Here is a 24112-nt window from a genome sequence, read left to right as displayed (position 1 = left end):
CGGTATGTCACTAAAGAGAATCTTGTCGATGATTCTTGTAGGGTAGCCATTTAGGGATAGATCTTTGGATATTTTCATTAATTCTTCTTATAGGTCGCCAGGGTCTGTGGTACACTGTATAGCTCTTTTTTTGAGCATATGGATAATGCTGAGTTTCTGGGATATGTGGTGAGACGAGTCAAAATGGAGGTAGCGTCCAGTGTTAGTAGGTTTTCTATATACTGACAGATTGATGCTATTGTCAGTTTGTTTCTTAATAAGGACATCTAGGAATGGAAGTTTATTATCTTTTTCTAGTTCCAATGTGAACTTGATGGTGTTGTGGAAGCAATTAATTCTGTTTAGAAAATCTATTAATTCTTCTTTTTTGTGATTCCAAATGATGAAGATGTCGTCAACATACCTAAACCATGTGGTTGATTTAGGGTTAATTTGGGATAAAATTTGAGTTTCTAGATTTTCTAAGAATAGGTCGGCACAAGAAGGAGAGAGAGGGCTACCAATGGCTAATCCAGTGAGTTGTTTGTAGTAGGTTTTTTGCCATGTAAAATAATTTGAAGTTAAGCAATGCTTGAACAAATTGGAGATGTTTGGTGAGAACAAGTTTTCTAAGATGTCGATGCCTTCTGAAACTGGGATATTTGTGAACAGAGATGTGGCATCCAGGCTAGCCATAATATTATCTTCAGAGAAAATGATGTTTTTTAATTTCTCCAAGAAATGTTGGGAGTTCTTGATATAAGAATCCGTGTTGTGAATGTGTTCTTGTAACATTTTGGCTAGATATTTTGATAGTCTGTAAGTAGGGGAATGGATACCATCTACTATTGGACGTAATGGTGTGCCTTCTTTATGGATTTTCTTGCGGTATTAATTACATTGGACAGACATCTAGAAGTTTTGATACAAGAAAGAAAGAACACATAGGCTATGTAAGGAATAACAGACAGGATATATCAGGCCTTTCTTCACACTTTGCCTCTACCAACCATAATATTGAATGGGATATGAGTTATATGCCCTACATAGAAGACAACTATCATTCCAGAACATTTAAAGAAGCTGCTACAGTCACCTGTTCAACAGGTAACTTAAATAAGAATCAAGGCTTAATTTTACCAGATATATGGAAAACTCTAATCAGATCATTTAACCAAAAAGAAATGAACTTTCATGAAAATTACATTAAATATCTCAACAAATAAAACGTTCCGCTTTCGACACGCGTATTATATCATTGTATCATGCACAGTGATAACTTTATATAATTTTTAGAATTGTCGGTTAGTTTCCTAGTTTTTGTTACTTTCTATTGCTTACCAGTGTATTCCTTTGAAAATGCTGACAGATATCAGTCAGTGAAACGTTAGATATTAAACTAATATTTACTTGACTAACATACAGAATTAAGTCTTTAATTTATTAATACTTAATACTATTTTAATATTAAAAAAAAAGAAAAAAAAAGTGCTATTCCAAAACCAAACTAATGCCAATATACATCAACTACTGAAAACTTAAACATAGAGAAGCCCATCCAAATCACTGCTATGATTCCAGCATTGTTAACTATTGGCTGCATACTCTATAAAGTGTCCTGTTGATTTTAATATTAAACCTTGTGTAGCAAAATATGTTAGTAGGGAACTTCACTTCCCAAAAACACCAACCCTCATTTTCCTATTTCTATAGAATCAAAAAAAAAAAGTAAATATTTCCTTTCCAAATTGCCAGCACCTGTCAACTTGAAAGTCTTTAATACTCTATTAACCCTGCAGAGGTCGCGGTCGAAAAAATTGCAGCGTAGGTCACGTGTCTCTGAGAGATATTCATTACTAGTATGTGCTAAAATACGATAAAACTTAAAAAAACTATTGCAAATATAATACGTGATGGTTTATTTATTTTCAGTTACAATCTAGAAATTATTGAACAAAGAAAAACAACAACAACTAAACCAATACTATAATGACATCGGAGTTCGTGGGGTCTTAGATACAATTTACTATCAAATACCACTTTTACTTTCGAATTCGACTATTATTCTCATCATCAGACTCGAGTAACAAAATCGCTGAATCTCTTCAACATCTGATGGATTATCCAATTGATATATTTTTCTAGCCATTTTCAATGGTAAATAAAAAAACAAAAACAAAACCAATATTATACTGACATCGGAGGTTGCGGTATCTCTCAGATACAATTTACTATCAAATGTCACACACCTTTACTTAACACATGTTAAACCAAAACTGACCGCATAAACAGTGTGGAATATCACTCGTAATATATGAATGCGCAGCTACTCATGACTTCCAAGCTATACACTGGATATGTGTAAGAATATTTATATTAAATAATTTGTTTGTATCTGTCAGATCAGCCGTGATCTCTGCAGGGTTAAAATCTCAAAAGCAGTAAAAGATAATGCCACCCTCCAAGCAGGATAACTGCTCGCTGTTTCTCATCTATACAAAATAACAGAGCAATCTGTCAACTCATTCAAGTTATTCCCGAGTTTATAATTTTTTTTTTTTTGTGAGCACTTCAGAAAGATTTCTTGCTAGTCCTGTTGAATACATAACAGAACTAAATGCAAAATTTCATGTCTAAACAAGGTTTTAAAAATTAGTCTTTTTTTTTTTAGTATTTTTTTAAAAATATATACACAGGGCAGGACTGATCCTTTTATGACTTATTTTCTAAAATACATGTGCAAATCATTTAAGAAAATGATTTGCACATCAAATTTTGGGAATAATTCCAATTTAATTATTTTCAATTATTATAACTAAGTAGTAGATCACATATGGGCAACCCCCGGTCCTCTACTTCTTTTGATCCGGCCCTAATCTATTTCAGCGAAGTTTGTCTCATTCATTGTGGGAGAAAACATAGTATATGCTACTAACTCACATTAAGCTGATGTCATATGACTTGCGCAAAACACACTATGTTTTCTCCAACCAAGGTCTCTTTCTCACTTTGACTAGCGGCGTGTGTGTGAACGTGTTAGTTCGGTACTTGCGTTGCCGTTGTGCTTTGTTCAGTGCCTGCATTGATGTTGTGTTCTGTTCGGTGGCTGCGTTGATGTTGTGTTCTGTTCAGTGCCTGCGGTGTAGAAGACAGTTTTGTTTGACAGTTCTGAATATCGCTCATAAATTTGGGACAATGTCAGGGGTTATTTGCAAAAAAAGTAGATGCAGAGAATTGTCAATTTCAAGACAACTGGATGGAGGATTATTATTTTATTCTGAATAAAGGTTTGCCTGTATGTTTGCTGTGCAACGAATCCATATCCATCAACAAAGAATACAACTTGAAGAGACACTTTACTTCGAGACATGCGGATCACCCAAAAATTGATGGACAACTACGATAAGATGAAATACAGAAGTTGAAGAAGAACTTGGATACCCAGCAGCAAATGTTCAACAAGCAAAGAACGTATCACAACAGAGAATTTATCAAAGAATGTCTGCTGGATGTTGCAAGTGTAATATGTCCTGAAAAGAAAAAAGACTTCGAGAATATTCGTTTGTCGAGACGTACTGTTGTCCGACAGATAGAAATTATGGCTGATGATATCAAAAAAGTTTAAAAGAGAAGATTGCTAGATTGGAAGCATTTTCAATTGCTTTGGATGACAGCACCAATGCCTCCGATACAGCACAGCTAGCAATATTTATTTGAGGAGTTGATGCAGATTTCAACATCACAGAAGAATTATTGGCGCTTCGGCCGTTAAAAGGAACAACTACCGATGAAGATATATTTGAAACAGTCAACACAGTCTTTGAGAGATTTAAATGGACATAAATGGATTTCACTATCTGGCATATGCACTGATGGAACCCCTGAAATGGTTGGTGCACAGAAGGGATTTATTGGAATAGTTCATGAAAGAGCAATAGAACTACAGATCCATCTGGAAAATTTAATAAATTTTCACTGCATTATCCACGAACAAAATCTATGTGCAAAATTGATTAAATTCACAAATGTTATGGAAGTTGTAGTAGCCAGTATTAACTTTATTAAGTCACATGCACTTAATCACTGCCAATTTAAGAAGTATTTGGTAGACCTATTTTTGGATTATGAAGATGTGTTTTATTATTGTGAAGTGAGGTGGTTGAGTAAAGGTAAAATGTTAAAATGATTTTATGATCTGAGACAAGACATTGCAGATTTTATGGACATAAAAGGAAACACAATTAACCAAGTAAAAGATGAGGGTGTGTGATTTAGCATTAACGAACTGAATCTTAAATTGCAAAAACAAGGACAATTGGTTCATGAACTGCATGGACATGTCAAAGCTTTTTGTAATAAACTAAGATTGTTGGGAAGTCAGATAAGAGCTAAAAATTGTTATCATTTTCCTACTTTAGCAACTCATAAAAATATCCCTTATAATTGTTATGCAGATGAACTGAAGGCACTAATAGAGCAAATTGATACAAGGTTTGCTGACTTCAAAAACAAAGACTCCACATTCGCTATATCTGCTCGTCCGATGGATGCTGATGTAAATAATGTGCCAGAAAACTTACAGATGGAACTTATTGAGCTTCAGGTGAATTTAGTGCTAAAATCACAATTTAACAACATTGCTTTGATGGATTTTTATAAATTTTCGAGGATGAAATACAATAAATCAAAAATTCAGACAAGAATAACGGAAGAAAACCTCGAAAATTCTATGCGATTATCCTTAAGTAATATTAACGTCAATAATGATAGTCTCGTAGTTGAAGTACGAGGCCAATCTTCACATTAAATTGTTATGTTGTTCATTATATTATAAAATTTATGTAGAACTTTATACCAAAGAATTATATTATAAATAAATAAAATATGAAGTAGCAACTTGTTTTAATTCATTTAATATTAATTTATTTTATTTAATAATTTAGTCCGGCCCTTGACTCGGAGACAGAATGATAATTTGGTCCCCGAACTAGGAAAGGTTGCCATGCCTGCAGTAGACAATAATTGTTTTTATACAAAGAAATAAACACAATCAAATGCTCATTATTAAGTTTATATATAATTACAATACCTTCTCTTGTTCCTTTCTGGCTTTTCTAGCATCTTTCTTTTTTTTATTTTTTGATGCTGCTTTACAGAATCCATCTACAAGAATATAATTATAGTATAAGATTTATTAAAAGAAAGAAATGCTCCCACCCATTTAAAAATGTTTAATACTGCTGAGAATTTCTTGGCATAAATCTTATTATGGCTACCTGTCCACAATATTACAATACAAATTTAAAACATCCCATGTGATTTTTAGGATACTGCAGACTTGCTAACAATAGAGCTATTCCTCTAGTGGAAGCTAATAAAACCAAGCCGAGGAATAATAAGTTGTTGGCTGAGAAAGAAAGCTGTGCCAAACACTTATTACAAAATGAGACAGACTATAATCTCTTCTCACATGCTCTTCCAACAAGTTGAATAAAGTATTCTTTCCAAAGACTACAACATTACTTTAGCTCAAATAATATCCTGAAAAGTGGTTTTGTTTGGGGGGAGTTGGGGGAGGGGGAATAGAGGAAGCTATAACTGAGAGACATTTGCACCAGGAAAGGCTAAAGATATCAAGTGCAAGATCATGTAATCATGTTTGGAGATATGGGTGTTACCCAGAATATGGGAAAGTGAGTTTATCTTATTTTTGCAAGGACAGGACTACCTTTTAGTAGCACTGAAGTTTGTGAGGTTATCCTTATTCCTGGCTCCAGTTCACAGCAGTAAGAAGATTGGAGATACTGGTTACGGAAAATCTCAAAGCTATGAATGACTGAAGAAATTTTTCTCTTGGTTACAAAGTAAATTATACTAGAGGCAAAATTATATTTCTATTTTAATTGTTTTTCCAAGCATGAGCAAACAAAATTTTCACATGAGGTAATCATGACAAGGACATTAAATTGCCATAATATCCCATAATGCAGAGCACATTTTTTTTGGATGTGTATTTTGCTAAGCATAAAGGGAAGTGTCATTATCCAACAAGTTTTGAAATGTTTAGTATTTTACTTTATAACCAAGCAAAATATCTTTCTACAACTAATCCAGTATTTTAATAATATGTGATACATTTGCTACTTGTATGTGAAAAATATGGCTTTGCATTGATTTAGCTCTCAGTATCTCTATGAATCTAGCTCTCACTGTTGAGACCCTTTATTTGGGTCTCAACAGTGAGAGAGCTCAAGTAGTCAAGTCACTACCTAAAACTGGTTTAGGTAGTGACTTGACTCTTCCCATAATAATATACATATACAACAGGAATTGTGCTGAGCAGTATGGGATATTAGGACTATTTGATGTGTAGCCGCCATCTACTTTCATTTACATGTAGCTTAGCTGTGAAGATACTTCAGAAGCAAAATTTGTTTGTTCATGGTTTAATAAAGGAATAAAACAAAATATAATTTCTTGCTAAGTATAATTTAATGATTGTATACCACAGCTAGTTTTTTGACAGTCTTCTGGACCTTTCAACAAACTAATGGCCTGGTCGGCCGAGTGGTTAGCGATCCACTATCCAGCCAAAAGGCTGTAGGTTCGAATCCTGCCATGGGCATGGATGTTTGCGATTATCTGTGAAAATACTAGTGGTGGTGGGCAGCAGATGGCATTGGTGTAGTTGTGGCTTGCTCTAGTTGGATTGAATTGGAGACTGAGAGTTGTAGAGTAGGTGCCCTCTCTTGATGAGTCTTTGAACTCCTTGGAGGTGTCACATAATACTACTACTAATAATCATTTATTTTCTGCATCTTGTTTACAACCAAGCAACTAAATTCTCATACCAACTTTGAGAAAAGTCATTTAAACTTCATACATTTAGTATATCTTCTCTGAATAAATTTTATTCTCCTGACATGCATTTAAAATATGGATGAATAAAATTGTAACCCATAATTTAATATTGACTTGACGAAACATTTATAACAGTGTCATAACGTCTAATAGTTTTAATATTTTTCTTTTAATTAAACTTACAATCTGCTTAGCTGTACTAGTTATCTTCCAAATGTATCACTATATTATTAAAATAGTGGATTAGTGTCCGGGACTATCAAAAATCCACCTGGTCTTTGCCTAAAATCAAGAAACCCTTTCTGGTCCATGGACAAATTTTCTGCCACCAATCTTAATTCCTGCTAGGTCTTTGTCTATTTTCATAATACATAATACATAAGCAAGGTTGTCTGCACTAGTCTTCACTAGTGCAGACAACCTTGCATTCACTGCAGCAGAATACTGTGCCCCACCTGGGAAAGAAGGCACACTAACATCATAGATACCCAGTTAAACTCTACCATGAGCACAATTAGTGGGACACTGAGAACCCCCCCTCTCTCCTGGCTGCCTGTCCAATCCAATGGTGCTACACCAAGAATACAGAGAAGACGAGCTGCGATTAAAGAATTTAATAAAGTAATGAGCAACTCACTCCTGTCCCTGCACAGGACTCTCAAAAATCCACCTAGTCTTTGCCTAAAATCAAGAAACCCTTTCTGGTCCATGGACAAATTCTTCAGCTGCCTTACCATAAACATCTGACATGTGGAGAAGAGAACACTGGTCCAACAATCTCCCAATAAATGGCTTCCTGGTTGAAGATCCCTGTGCTCCACAGACTAGTTTTGCTCTTCCTAGGAAGATTTGATCACCTGTCAAGAGGATTAGAACTAATCAGAGCAGATGTGACTATCTACTACACAAATGGAAACTGTCAGACCACCCTTATTGTGACTGTTCCCCAATAGTACAGATGATCACTCATATTGTGAATGCCTGCCCAAGGTGCCAATTTCGTGGTAACCTCCAAGATATCCACAAGGTGACAGACGAGACCCTGGATAGGCTTTCTGGACTAGACATTGATTTATATAGCCTGATTGTATTCTTTTTGCCATAAGAATAAATAAATAAATAACTGAAGCTTCTTGGTTGTTATAGTTCTCTAATCAAGAGAATTAGATGCTCATATTGTCATTGATGTCAATGAATTGTCATTGATGCTCATTGGGTATTCCCAATGATCCCATCACATTCCACAGTCTGTGGTGATACACAAAATCAAAAGCTTCCTTATAATTAACAAAATAGATGAATACTATCTTCTGAAATTTCTTTTCACAATTCATCTCATGATAACTATCTGTTTCTAGTTCCTCTACCTCTCCTGAAGCATACCTGTTCTTCTAGCATTTCTCTATTTACATATGGTTCCAGCCTTTTTTTGGATCACTTTCAGCATAACTTTACTTGTATATGAAATTAAAGCAATAGTTCTGTCATTCTCACAATCTCTAGGCTAGCATTTTGCTTCCAAATCTCACTTAATATATTCACTACTTCATCCTCAGCTGCTCTCAATAATTTCACTGGCACTCCATCAGCTCCAGGAGATTTTTTCTTTTGGCAGGAGTTCCATTGCCCATATGTCTTCACTTTTCATTATCATAGATTCCTCAGCAAATTCCAATTTAATATTAATTTCTTGTACAAATCCTCTACATACTTCAACTTTTTTTTTTTTTTTTCCAATTGTTATTGTTCTTCCATTAAACTTTTACTCAATTACCATTTATTATTCCTAATCTAAGAATAAATTTAGCTGTAACTTAATTTATCTTTCTAAACGAATCTCTTCCCGTAAAGTTACTTTCTTCAATCACCCTGCACCTTTCGTTTAGATGTTTTCTTTATCTTTCTAAGCATGTCTATGGAAATCTGTACTCAACTGTCTAACACTTTTTTTGTTTCTCTGATTTAATTATTTTTTGCTATTTGAACAGATTATTCTGGAAACTATTTACAATCTCTCTTTCTTTCTTGTTACTTTACTCTAATATCCTTTCTCCTGCTTCATTATTCAGTTCTAAACCAAATTTTCCAGTGATTCATCATTCTTCTTTTGTTCTCACTTTTGCATTCCAATCACCTAATATCAATAGACAATCTATCTTATCAAAACTATAAACCATTTGTTGCAATCTACTGTAAAATTTTCAATCTCATTTTCATTAGCATTTGTATTGGGTATATAACACTTGTATAAGTGTGACACTGACTAGATATGACTTATTATGATTAGGATTATTCTGTCCGACACTGGGTTGCAACCCAAAATGTATTTTTCATATTCTCTTCTATGAATGCTACTCCATTTCTTCTAAGGGTTTCATGTCCAGAGTAATAAATCATGAAATCATCAGTATCAAAGTAATCCATTTCTGTCCATCTCAATTCATTATTTTCTAAATCTTGAGCTACTCTCTTTTAAACCAGTTCCAGTTTTTTTTACATTCACTATTTCTATTTTATATAAATTTGTAAGGCAGAGGCATCTTCCTCTGAAATTAACTCTATTATAAGTTGAATTCCAAAAAGCTTTGACCCAGCTCTTCATCATTTCATAGAAGTTTCTCACTGCTTTTCCTCAGTAGCCATTTCGATTGCTTCTGATACAGTTGTGGTTGCAAGAATAAAAAACCTCGATACCGTAAAAGGTAGAAGAGGAGAATTAAGAAAGAAAGACTGCTGACATGTTAAAGGCAGTCAATATCAGAATGGTCTTCAAAACAGTCAAAACCATATGAAGTTTTCTATGTTCCCCTAAAGACAAAGTTCCATTTTATAAACATCCAGGTGAATACAAAATTCCATGTTCTTGTGGAAAGATATACGTAAGTCATACTGGGAGAAGTTTCGAAATCTACAACAAAGAACATATGGGCGATGTCGAAAACAAATGGGAAAAAAGTAGACTCTAGTGTATATCCTCAAAGAACATCACATGGTAAATCTGCAAATCTCCATGCCATACTTAGAAGAGAATTACTTCAACAGGTTGTTCAAGGAGTCCTCCAAGGTCATTCACACAAAAGACACACTAAATAAATATCAAGGGATGATCCTTCAAGACATCTGGAAATCATTAATGTGTAAAATTAAAGACCTGTTCTATGCCAACAATCACATACATAATTTACACAACAATGGAGAGACTGCATCTAGCATGCCTAATTATACTCGATTAGACTATCAATACAATCTTTTCAATTATAGATATTAAATGCTGTTAAAAAACAATTTTTTGCCTTTTTTTTTTTTACTTTAAGTTAAGCAACCTTCCAATGATGGCATTAGTCATATAGACAACAAAACACGTAGAGCAAATGTAACTAGAATAAACAAACACGAGTTAAAAATCTGTTTATTATCAAGCCAATCCATGTAGTAATGAAAAAAAAAAGTAGCATTGTTGTCCATGAAACTTACTTGATGGATAAAAAGTCAATATTGCAGGATGAACTTAATTGGCAACAACGTTCAGATATTCTTTGGAGGATATCCAATCTTCCAGCAATATCAGGGGACCTGTTCCATACCGTGACACCATCTCCAGAAGCTTGGAAAAAACAGAAGCCCCATGGAAGTTTTTTCCATGGGGATTCTGTCAAACTCTCTGCCTACTGGTGGCAGAGAACAAGGTGTACCGTGACTTGTTGGTTGACATGACTTTTTTCCAGTCTTCCAATTACACTGACATGTCTAGTCAGTGTTCTTAACACCACTGTAACAAACTTTCCGGTTCTTCACATTTTATTAATACACGGATCACCTGGTGATCCGTGTATTAATAAAATGTGTATATGGGGAGAGGAAAGGAATGAGATTTTTTTTTTACTAGGAATAAAAAGCAAGAGTTTTGGTAGCATGGATGCACTTTGTTCAGGGAAATAGTTGTAGATGATTGTTAAGCTTAGGCTGTTTGCACATTATAAGGTTTATCAAATGAAGAGGAAGAATGAAATTTACTTCATACTTCATCAGCAAAACTACATATAGGAATACTGGTCAGTCAGAGATCATTTATGAACAAGAAAAGAGTAAGTATGATTGTATAGGCAGTGGCACACTTATGGAGGGTGCAAGGGGGGCCCTGCCCCCCTTGCACCCTCCATGAGTGTGCAAGACAATCACAAACATGGATTTCACAGACAATCACAAACATCCATGTTTGTGATTGTCTGTGAAAATACTAGTGGTAGTGGTTGGAGGTAGACAGTGTTGGTGTAGATGACGATGATTGTAGTTGTGGTTGGTGAAGAAGGAAGGAGAGTTGTAGAGTAGGTGCCCTTCCTTGATATGTCTTTGGACTACCTGGAGGTGTTATGTAATAATGATATCGACAAGCTTTATATGTTCATTGTGCATCACATAGTTTGAATTTGGCACTTGGAAATGCTATATCTGTGACAAATAAGAAATTGCATTGGCATAATTGAAAAGGTACACAATTTCTTCAATACCCCTAAAAGACAGGACGTCCTTGTTGTTTATAATATTATAATATTAGTATCTTTTAAGATTTATAATATCTTTATTTAGCTTGCTTAAGGGGTGATTAAGGGTCAAAGCTGTATAACTGAGAGGAGACCTCCACATAGCCTTTAAAGGAATGCGGAGAATAGACCAGGGCTTCTGACCTAATGTCCAATCCTCACCTTCTCGTGGTGCACCCTGTTGGGTATCTACTTGGATACTGAACGAACGAGGATGGGCTGGCAATTTGGGATTTAGCTGACCAAATTGTATTCTTATTGGTTAAACCAAAATAAAAAATGATGGTACAACATGACAAAATTTCATGCCGGCTGGGGCGTCGCCCGGTTAAACAAGGCCCTCATTATTTTCGCCAGGTAACCAGGGCGAACATCGAAAAGTCAGCTACTGGAACAAATCTGAAAACAAACCCCAACTCAACATCACCAGAGTTAAAGATCAGTACTATCAATGTAAGAAGCCTGAATGGCAAAGAAATGGAGCTAGCTGAGGAATTAGATAAGTACCAGATCGACATAATAGGGGTGACTGAAACAAAAAAGACCAAAACTGAGATCTTTCTGAGCAATAAATACAAAATGTTATATTCAGGCAATGACAATCAAGGAAAAGGAGTAGCCATAGTATTCAACACAAAATACAAGGCTAATCTTCTTGAATGGCAGTCAGTCTCAAGTAGAGTAATGTGGGCAAATATGAGAATGGGGAACTGGACAATGAGACTTATTTGTGCCTATGGTCCCACAGAAGGTTCTACTAAGGCAGAAGTGGAGGAATTTTTTGAAGCTTTAGAAAAAGCCACTGACACAATGAAAAATGAAAAGTTGGTCATTGTTGGGGATCTAAATAGCAGAGTAGGAAATGATTGTGAGATATAAAAAAATATTTTGGGAAAATTTGGAGAAAAGGGCAAAGCTAATAATAATGGCAAATATCTGTTGGATTTCTGCTCAGGACATGGACTGGTTATTACTAACACCATGTTACAACATAAAAATGTGCACAAATTCACATGGAGAGAAGAGGCTAGGAATAAGAAAAGTCTCATTGACTATGTTATTGTTGATAGTGATGTTTTCTCCCTGGTGCAGGACACCAGAGTGTACAGAGGATTTGAAATTGGAAGTGATCACTATTCAGTCTTGAGCAGGATAAAATTGAATTTCATATTGAAAAGAATAACATGTAAGAAAGTTTTAAAGCGAATAAAAGTTGAGCAGCTCTCAGACGTGAACTGTAGACTAAAATACAGAAATATTATTGAAAAGAAAATGAAAGAGTTTGAGAACAGGAATCAAACCTTGGAGATTCAGTGGCAAACTCTGAAGGAAACATTGATTGATTCTGCCAGAGAGACATGTGGTGAAGTTGTGTGCAAGGATAAAAAAATCAGAACTCCCTGGTGGACACAGGAAGTTAAAGAGGCAGTGAAGGAAAAGAAGAAAGCATATCAAAAGTTCCTGGCAAATAAGTCAGCTTTTACTCTTACAGAATACAGAGACAAATGTAAGAAGGCTAAACAGTGTGTAAAACTAGCTAAACAAAAGTCATGGGAGGACTTTGGCAAGAATATAGAAAATAAATATCAAGAAGGTGGCAAAATATTCTGGAGGTTGTTGAAGAAGCTTAGGAATGGAGGAAAGAGTGCTGTAAAAGGAATTAGGGATGATAAAGGTGAAATGAAAACAGGAGAAAAAGATATCCTTGAAGTATGGAGTAATTACTTTGAAAAACTGCTAAATGAAACAAGCAGTGATGACAGCACAGTGATAAAAAACACTGACCAGGCATGCAGTCAGGAATACATATCCATACTTGAAGTAGAAAAAGCCATCAAAGGCTTGAAATGTGGAAAGGCAGCAGGAGTAGATGATATTCGACCAGAAATGCTGACGTATGGTGGTATAAGAGTCTTACAGTGGCTGCACTGCATAGTTCAGAAAGCCTGGACAGAGGGACGAATTCCCGATGATTGGAGTAGAGCTCTCATAGTACCCATATATAAAAAGGGAAATAAAGCTAAATGTGAGAATTACAGAGGTATTTCCCTACTGAGTGTTCCTGGCAAGATCTATGCAAGTATACTTGAGAAACGGTTGAGAAGAATTGTGGAAGAAAAGCTTGGTGAAGAACAAGCTGGATTCAGGCCAAATAGAGGCTGTCAGGATCAGATCTTCACTTTACGACAAATAGTCGAGAAAGCATGGGAATATAACAAAGATCTGTATTTAAGTTTTGTCGATTTGGAAAAGGCATATGACAAGGTGCCAAGAGAGAAGCTATTCAATACGCTGCAGTTATATGGTGTCAATGGCGCATTATATCAAGCAATACTTAGTCTTTATTTGAGTTGTGAGTCAGCAGTTAGAATTGAAAGAAGTACAGGAAGATGGTTTAATGTTAAATCTGGTGTGAGACAAGGATGTACATTATCCCCTCTGTTATTCATTATCTATATGGATCACATTATGAAGGAATGTGGTATTAAACCTGATATCAAAATTGGAGATGTTAATGTCAGCTCTTTGCTTTATGCGGATGATGTTATACTTCTAAATAAATCCGCTACAAGTCTGCAAGATTCTCTGACTAAATTGAATAGCTGTTGTAATAGATATGATATGAAGGTCAGCAATAAAAAGACAGACAATGAAAATAGGCAGAATCATTGAAAATGTCAACTGTGTTGTGAATGGAGAACCTGTGGAACAAGTAAAACATTTCAGCTACTTAGGCACAATTTTTTACTGAAGATGGTAAACTAAATATAGAAATAGACAACAGAATCGGGAAAGCTGGTATCGTGGGAAGTCAATTGAATAAATTCATATGGAATAAGAAAGAAATTAGTCGGAACACTAAATTAGCTGTATACAAGACTGTGTTCAAACCAATTTTAACTTATGGATCTGAGAGCTGGGTCAGAAGTAAAACACTTGACCAAAGACTAGAGACCGCAGATATGAGAGTTCTGAGAAAGATTAGAGGCGTGAACAGATGGCATCAATGGCAATATCATATTAAAAATGAGGATATTAGGAAAGAACTTGACATTGTCAGCATCCAGGAATGCGTTAGCAGAGCTAATCTCAGATGGTATGGTCACTTAAATAGAATGGGAGAGGAAAGATTAGCAAAACAAGTGTTCTCTGCCAGGTTGGCAGGAAAACGACCCAGAGGAAGACCAAGATATAGGTGGATTGATATGGTACAAAGTGCCTTAGACGATAGAAATATAAGATCTGATAATGTTGGAGTCTTGACAAGTAACAGACTGATTTGGAGGAAAATTGTAGATAGGAAGTTAGTAATGATGTAATTTTTTCATGTAGTACTGTCATATCCTGTACACCCCTTGAGGGTACATGGCAGGAATTTGATGATGATGATGATGATTATTTAGCTTGCAAAAAATATTTGCGTGCACCTTACCATTGACTAAAATAATGCAAAAATCTGACAGTGACCTCTTAATTGCCCTAAATTTTGTTGATGTTGTGGCTCAATTAAATACCGTTCGTGAAACGCCAGATTCTTCATTTAAAGATATTTACGATAAAGCATGCATAAAAGCCAATAATCTTAATATTGACATTAAAAAGCCAAGGACTTCAGTCACTTCATCAAAACAAACATTAAGGTCCAATGTTTCAGCCGATTCTGTAGAAGCGTATTTCAGGAGAACTATTTCATTCCATTTATTTACTAAATATTGACTCAATTTCATGAACGTTTCACTCGGCACCGCAACATTTTGAAATATATTTTTTTCTCCTCTACCAAATGGAAAAGATGAAAACATTTTCATTATGTGAAGCAGATTATGTGAATTTTATGCAGGTGATTTGCCTTATACAAATCCAGCAATTTTGAATGCTGAATTCAAGTTGTGGTATAAGAAATTTGAAAAACCGTTTGCAATAGCTCCATGCAAAAATGCCGTTGATGCAGTTTCAAAGTGTGAAAAAATGATATATCCTAACATCTATAACTTATTAAAAATATTTGCAACGCTTCCGGTAACAACAACATGTGTCAGTGAAAGGTCATTTTCTAACTTACGCCTTTTAAAAACCTATTTAAGATCTACCATGACACAATCACGATTGAACAGACTGGCTTTGCCCCCCACCCCCCAAAATGAACCAAACTGCTTTCCTCTGGAGGGCACTGATAATTTTCAACGAGTTTTTAGGTGCACAAATTTGAAATGTATGTGAAAAAAAACACATCTCGAGCAGAAGAAAATGCCCAGTTTTTTTAGAAGCAGAGGAAGCTACTAATATGATATACTCATGCCATGAGGGACTGGAGGTAAATGCCAATCTAAGCAAAGAGGTATGATCTCATCTGGAAATTTGTGCATTACTGAGAGAAAAGGGGAAGCTGAGATCTCTTTTCTCTCGCAAAGGGGGTGGACTGCATTTTGTGGCAATGAAGATGACCAGACTGTCCTCATTCCACTGAAGGATGATAGAGATCAATGTTTAAGACACTGGTTGAAGATGATCTTGAAGCCTGGAACATCTGAACACTACATGGATGTCAAATAAGAAGGTTGAATCCATCCATCAGCAAAGTTGTGAACTGGATCAGTGGTGATTTAGAATAGATCATTTATGTACAGGAGAAAGGGAGTGGGTGATGGAACAGAGCCCTGCTCCTACATTAGTGGTGTAGCTCGAAAAGAGGAAGCCATCTACTATGATATGCAGTGAATGACCAAAGGGGAGACCTTGGTACCCCCCACCCCCCAATTACAATAGGTAGCAGGAAGACCGAAGAATGCAAGTTTGCTTAGCAGGCCTCAATGCCAGATGCAATCAAAAGTTATGCCACCTAGATCACTTTAATTCAGCTATTCTTAGCCATGCTCACAAATAAATCTAATATGACCTTTGTCATTTTCATTATACTTCACATAGTATAACCCTGCATGTGAAAATTATTGCATGCAATGAGACCTCCCTATCTGAAACTAAACTAAAAACAGACAGTTAATTTTTATGAATTAACTGCCTCTGTTCTGTTTGTAGTTTAATGTGCAATTCCATCATCATCATACGTATCAAGGATTTAGGCCTAGTATGGCCTGTTCTGGCCTTAGAAGTCATCGTTGAATCGTTTAAGAGGACATCCTGGTTTTCTTTTTCCTAATGGCTTGTACTTTAAGGCTTGTTTTGGTAATCTTTCTGTTTTCATTCTTTGAACGTGTTCCATCCATTTATGTTTAAATTTTTTAATTTTTTCAATTACTGGTTCTGGGTTTAGTTCTTTCATAATATCTTCGTTTCTTTTGTGATCAAATAGGGTATACTTTGCAGTTTTTCTCATAAACTTCATTTCTGCTGTTGTTAATCTTTGTCTTTTTGTTTTATTGTCCAGATTTCGCTTCTATACATTAAGACCGGTAGGGCTAATGTATTGTATACTTTTAGCTTGGTTTGTTTTTGAACTAGGTTTGGTTTAAATATAGAGTTAATTACTCCTGTTATTTTTAAATATTTTGCAATTTTTATGTTTATATCTTTTTCATATGTGATCATACATCCTAGGTAGTTAAATGAATTCACCTGTTCTAAGATCTTGTTATCTAATACTATTTTAGTTCTTGCTGGATCTTGTCCTTTAAAGGCCATAGTTTTTGATTTTTCCGTTGATATTATCATACCATAATCTTTGGATATCTCATTTAGATTTAAAATAGCTTTCTGTAAGTTATCTTCAGAATTTGTAATTATTTGGTCGTCTGCAAAGAGGAGAGTGTTTAAGTTAACTGTAGGTGAAAGTTTAATTCCTTGATGTAAATTTTTACTATATTTTATTATTATTTCATTTAAATAGATATTAAAAAGAATTGCTGAGAGGGGGACATCCCTGTCGGACCCCTTGGTTTATCGCTCTTGTATATGATAGCTCATGATTTAATCTTATTTGTATTTGATTATTTTCATATATACTTGTGACAGCTTTTAGGATATTATTTGGTATTTGTCTTTCTTTTAATATGTTTCTTTTAACTTTGTCAAATACTTTTTCAGTCAATAAATGCAATATGTGTTTCTAAATTATATTCTCTTCTTTTCTCTATTATTAATTTTAGGCAGAAGGCTGGGTCTATACATGATCGTTCTTTTCTAAATCCATTCTGTACCTCTAAAATAAAGTTTTCGGAATATTTCATTAGTTTGTTATTTAAGATTCTGCTATATATTTTGTAACAGGAATTTAATATACTGATACCTCTATAGTTTTTAGGGTCATCTCTATTACCTTTCTTAAAGATAGGAATCACAATTGCTTTATTCCATTCTATTGGGGGGGATACCAGTTGAGTAAATTTTATTTAAAAATAATAAGTCTTCCTTTGAATCTTGTTCCTGAGTATTTATATAGTTCTGAACCTAGCTTATCTTCTCCAGGTGATTTTCCGTTTCTTGTTTCTTTCAGGCTGATTTCTAATTCTTCTTCAGTTATTTCCTTTTCATTTTCGTTAATTGTTTGCCAGTTATCTTTTTTAAAATATTTGTCTGTCCACAGTTCTGTGTAGTAATTTAGAAATTCTTCTAATTTCAATTCAGTGTTTAATTTTATGTTTTCTTTGGTATCTGCATTTAGGTGTTTCAAAATCTTATATACATTGGGTCTTATTTTATATAAATCATGTTCTAAATTAGAAACAAATTTATTCCATGATTCTCTGTCTTTTTCTGACTTCTCTTTTAGCTATGGCTCTTATTCTTTTATATTCTATTTCATCTTCTAATCTTTTACTGCTTAACCATTTGCGATAGGCTTCTTTTTTCTTTGATTGTATCATCCCAGATCTTCAGTTTTTTTCTTTTATTGAATTTTTTGGTCTTTCCTAAGCTTTCATTTGTTGCCGCATTTAGTATCGTTTTTATATTAAGCCATTCTATTTCTATTTCTTCATTTTGTTTTATTTTATCTAGATACTGGTTAATTCTTTGTTCATATAGCCATTGTACTTTTGTGTCATTCAATAGTCTAGTTTTATAAACAAATGTTTCAATTTTTCTTTCTGTTCTTGTTACTTGTAGCCATTTAGGTGGTAATCTTAATTTTATTTTAACAAGGAAGTGGTCAGTGTTTATTTCATATCCTCTGTGAACTCTAACATCTAGTGAAAATTTTGATGTCTTTTCATTTAATATGAAGTAATCTAATATTGATTTCCATCCTCTTGCTGCCCAAGTATATTTATGTATGTCTTTATGTTTATAGAAGGAATTCATTATTTTTAGGTTATTATAAACTACAAAGTCAATCAATTTTTTACCATTTCTGTTTAGAGTGTGTTCTCCATGTATTCCTATATTATTATTAATTTTCGTGTTTCCAATTCTTGCATTTAAGTCTCCTGCTAAAATTATGTAATCATTTTTATTTATTTTATTATATATGTTTTGTAGCTGATTATAAAAAGCAATATTATCCTGTTCTCTTCCTTCTTCTGGGGCATATAAACCAATTATTGTTAAATAGCCTCTATCTATTTTTATTCTAGCTTCTATTATTCTTTCATTCCATAATTTATAATGTTTTAACTGTTTTGAAAGGGAGTTATGAATCCAAATCATGACTCCTGCTTGTGCTCTTTGGTCTCTGTCAACTCCACTGTATATCACATTAAAATTTTCAGTTCTCATAGTTCCTTTTAATTTCTTTTTTGTTTCAGTGATTACTGGTATTTTAAAATTTCTTTCATTTAATAACTGGTCTAATTCTATTTCTTTATATGCTATTCCTCTTACATTCCAGTTTGCTATGTGTATTATATTTTGTCGTTTCCATTTTCGTTTTCCCTTTTCCATTCCAGGGTCGTTTCCCATAGATTCAATCCGATTATCTTTTTCTGTCAGCTTACAAGTATGGTTATGTTCTCCATGTCAGGGGACTAGCTTGACGATGGAATAGTTCAGTTGTAGGGCTGCTACCGTAAGACTTCTGAACTCGCCTTCTTCCGAATTTAAACCCATAGGAGGAATAGGGTATATTGAAGGGGAAAGGGTAGATTATAGAAGAAATATAGTAAGGTTTATAGAGAGGACATAGTTGTAAGGCCAGAAATGAAAAGACCCCATGGCCCTCGAGTACTCTAATAGCACAAGGGTCATAAAGTAAGAAGAGTTGGCTGATAAGGCCTTATAGGAAAGATTAAAGTAAGTGGGTCTTCCTCAAATTAGAAGGAGAGGATAGATCCAGCTAGGGGTCCATGTGAGTGCTGCTTCCCTTACAATCAAGATGATTGCCCCTTATGGCCCTGTTGGTCCACGAGTCCTTATTCAGTATATTCGGACCACCCCACCACATATATATACACACACACACATGGTGGGCTCCCCTATCCGCCACCCAGGGGACGCGCTCTCTAGGGGTTACAGGGTCCCCTGAGAGGTGCAATTCCATATTGAGTAAAATAAAAATTCAAGACCAACCCTCATACTAACACAATATTAACTTAATAAATTACTTGCAGTCTGAGCTTATTCTTCTGTATGTGGTAATTCTGAAAAGTCAACAAGACAAATAATACAAAATTGGTCAGAAACTACAGGATGCTGAGTATGCATGCCCCCCCCCCAATCTCTCTATCACACTCACTGCACCTATTTGAACAAGTTTCCAGAAAGAAAGAAAGAAAGAAAGAACACCTCCCTATCTCCATATGAGACTTATCTTCAGCCTTATACAGATTCTTATGTTTGAGACAGGACCTGAACTCACATCTTTCCAGACAAGAGCCATTGTTTTTGCTTTTACTGCAAACATGCTAGAAAATAAGGAAATCAATTACAAAAATTCTGAAAATCCTAGAAAATGACAAAAAAAAAAGTATTTTAGTATAGTTAGTTTATTTAAAAAGTATGGTTGTAATAGGGATATAAATTGCCATTAAAACTATACTCTTAAAATAAACATTTTGAAAAATGTAGATTTATGTATACAAAAAAACTTACCTCCACTCTGATTTATAAGATTTGATGGGGGTTCATCATCATGAAGTTTAAAGGAGGAAGGCTGACCTCTGGCAGAAGGTGGCCTATACACTTGCTTGGATACTATGGAAAACAATGCAAAGTGATTACTTTTAATCATAAATATAACTGGTGGAAGGAATAACTGGGAATGAAAACAAGATCACAAGCTAACAAAGACACTTTGTATTTAGAAACAACCAAATATGAATTAGGATGAAACCCAAACTAAATCATAACTCTCCGGTGCATCAAATTTAATCCAGTTGAGTTACTTGTACTTCAAGCCTCTTAAAGAAGATGAGGCCAATTTTTAAATTAAAAGTAAATACGTGATATTTTCAACATTAATTTTTCAAATATAAATTATTAAATTAACATACTAATTATAAGAGAATAATGAAATAATGATACAGAATAACAATACTAGAAGAAATTTTAAAAATTAACTTAAAATTTCAAACATCTAAGTAAAAGAAGGATTGTGTCATTGATTGGGACATTCATAAAAAGGGCAGAGACATCAAAACTGACTAATAAATCAACTTTTTCTAATGTAATGTTTACGAATGTCCCAATCAATGACACAATCCTTTTACAGGACAAAATTCCCTCCAGATATCATGGCACTCTTTGTTCATGTATTACGTTCTGGTTATTTTGCATGGCAAAACGCCAACGAAAAGAAGGCACAGCCATGGGCTCGCCATTATCCCCCCCCCCATTGCTAACTTTTAGATGGAACATTTTGAGCAACATGCTCTAGATTCCTCTCCTTTGTTCATAGATTCTTCTCCTTTAAAACCAAAGTCTGGCTTAGGTATGTTGACGATGTTTTTGCGATCTGGCCTAATGGCTGCCAGACACTAGACACTTTCCTTAGCCACCTAAACAAACAACACAAACGCATACAGTTCACAACTGAAATTGAAAAGCAGAACACACTTCCGTTTCTAGATACACTTGTCACACGTCTTCCTTCTGGCAATCTTTCCTTCACTATTTACCAGAAACTAACACATGGCCAATATATACACATAAACTCCTACCACTACCCAACACAAAAACTAGGTGTCATTAATACCCTAAAAAACAGGGTTGAAGATTTGCTCCAATGAACAAGCGCTTAAAGACGAATTTAAATTTATCAGCAATACTTTCCTAAAAAAATGGTTATTACAGTCAAAACACTATTAACAAAATTCTCTACAAGACCTCAATAAAACACAAAGATAAACCAGACTACAATAAAACTATAACCATTCCTTACATTAAAGGGGCATCAGATAAAATAAATACTACAGAAATACAACCTCAAAGTCACCTTTAAACCTCCTGCAAAATTAAAAAGCTTACTCAACTCATCCAAAGACCCACTCCCTCCGCTGGCCCAACCTGGAGTATACCGTATTTATTGCACCTGTAATCTACCATATATAGGGGAAACAGGATGCACAATTCCTATCAGACAAAAAGAACATAAACTACACATTAAATATAATAAGTATGGTGAAGCTGGCCTTTCTGATCATGCCCCGAACACTTTACATAGAATTGACTGGAAAAGAACTAGTTGTTTACATCACACTAAAACATGATATGAACGTAAATTTAAGGAAGCCCGTGAGATTCTTATCAACCACCCCAATCTAAACAATAATGATGGTCTAAAAATTCCAAGCATATGGAAGGCACATATTCTACCCACGGAATCTTTCTCCTTAAGAATTAACTATGAACAGGACTGTAGTTAATCCAGAATCTTAAATCTAATATAACAATTGTCATGTTAAACTAGGACATCATTGTTACTGTAAGAAAACTATCTATATGAAAGAATGTTTCTCTTATGTTATCTTAAATAGAATTGATGCAGTTTCTAAATAATTAATTTTATGTTTTATATATATTATATCTCATCATCTCATCTTTCTTTAACCTTGCGGTGTCCAGGGCTTATTAATCATATACATATAATTCTTTTAATTTTTTATATTATATTTTCACTAGAGGTCATGCCAGTAGAATAACCGTTGATCAAATCATTGTCTCTTTAGCATGCTGTGTGAAATGTAACTCAGCTTGTCCTTGTATATTTGTATGTACTCCAGATGATGACCTTAATTTGAAGGTCGAACGTCGGGAAATTAAAATAGTTATTTATAACACGGTTGTAAAGTCCATAATTTCTAAAATGAAATGCAGGTCAGGCATTAGGGAGAAAGATGTAAAAAAAAAAAAGGTTTTGGGATCCTCTTTCACAAAATGTGAGAATTTTATTAAATACAGTGGTATCTTGCTAATCTGAACTAATAAAAGCCGTGCTTGTTTGGATTAGCAAATTTCCCCTCAAGAGACAACAATAACTAGCGTTTAAGACAAAAATAATCAGATTCTAATGGTACATCAATGATAGAAACTGATAGAAAAAAAGCTACTGTACTGTAACAGAAGATTACAGTTCAGTAATCTACTGTTACAGTGGATTACAGGTAGAACCGATTTCACTTTCGGTTCTACCTGAAATCCAGTCCGTAACATCTGTTTGTGAAATTTCATCATCTGGATTTATATATTTAACCAAATTATGCACGTTTTGAATTTCCTCTTTTTGTGTATATTTGTGATTCATGCCGACAATACAGTACATACTGCACAGTATAAAAAAGCAAACGTGAACACACAATACATCAAAATAGGCCTCCAGTATAACCATATAATCGACAGTATGAAAAAAATACTGTACTAATAATAAAATAAATAATAATTATTAAATAAAAATAACAGTACACAAAATAATAATATGTAATAAACAACACTTTTTTTCTTTCAAACCGCAGTTCGGATTACTGGAGGGTTCAGACTAAAGAGGTTGGGATTAGCGAGATACCACTGTATTAAATTATAATTTTAAGAAAAGAATTTTCATTAGTAATTTATTATTACTTTATAATAAATGAAAAATAAGCTAGCATTATAAACAGATAAGAAAAATTCTAAAATTGTGAAATGTATATTATTATTATCATCCAAGACCCCATGGAGTCAAAGACTTATGTAGGAGGTCCTATTATCATACCCACAGCTCATCATATTGCGCTTTAAACACACTCAAATTCTCTGCAGACACCACACTCTCAGGGAAGGCATTCCAATCATTCACAACTCTGCATGCAAAAAACCTGCTCCTCTGCTCACACCCTCTTTATACAGTTTCTAGGGATGACCTCTGGTTCTCCCCTGATCTCCCACTGTTTTCTGTAGAACCTCTCCAACATTGATCCTATAACAACCCCTTACTAACTTGCAGGTCTCTATCATATCTCCAGTCTTCCTCCTATCCACCAGACTGTAAATTGCATCTTTTCAATTTTTATTCAACAACTCATTCAACATTCCAAAGGTCAGAAACTACTTCAGTCAGTCGCCTCTGACCCTTTCCAACATCTCTTCGCCCTTCTGAAAACCAGATGACCAAATCTGGGCAAAGTAGTCCATGTGTGACCTAATCAAAGCCTTATATAATGGAATAAGATTCTGCCTACTTCTACATGTCAGTATCCTCTGTATCATTCCCAGAAGTCTTTGTGTTGTCCTCACGATTTTGGCAATGTGTCCCCTAAATTTCAGATCCTTATCCACTATCGCTCCACCTCAAACAGTATATCCTCACCAAACATAAATTCTACATCCCATGTTTGCTTCCCAAATTTTAAATTGTGCCTATTCAC

General features: G+C 34.6%; 1 protein-coding gene across 1 annotated transcript in view; it reads right to left on the bottom strand.

Moving 5' to 3' along the window:
* eIF2A (eukaryotic translation initiation factor 2A) overlaps positions 1-24112 on the bottom strand; it is a 270564-nt gene that overhangs the window by 45853 nt on the left and 200599 nt on the right. Inside the window, exons 14-15 of the mRNA XM_090402822.1 lie at positions 20364-20465; positions 5069-5142 (exon numbers count right to left, since the gene is read on the bottom strand). Coding sequence (XP_090258948.1) covers positions 5069-5142; positions 20364-20465 — 176 coding nt within the window. The remainder of the gene's footprint in view (positions 1-5068; positions 5143-20363; positions 20466-24112) is intronic.

The sequence above is a fragment of the Typopeltis vanoorti genome, chromosome 13, assembly GCF_054136105.1.
Source record: "Typopeltis vanoorti isolate ZY-2024b chromosome 13, IOZ_Tvanoo_1.0, whole genome shotgun sequence".
NCBI classification, from domain to species: Eukaryota; Metazoa; Arthropoda; class Arachnida; order Uropygi; family Thelyphonidae; genus Typopeltis; species Typopeltis vanoorti.
The sequence above is the reverse complement of the archived record's forward strand: the minus strand, read 5'-3'. Positions and strand labels throughout refer to the sequence as shown.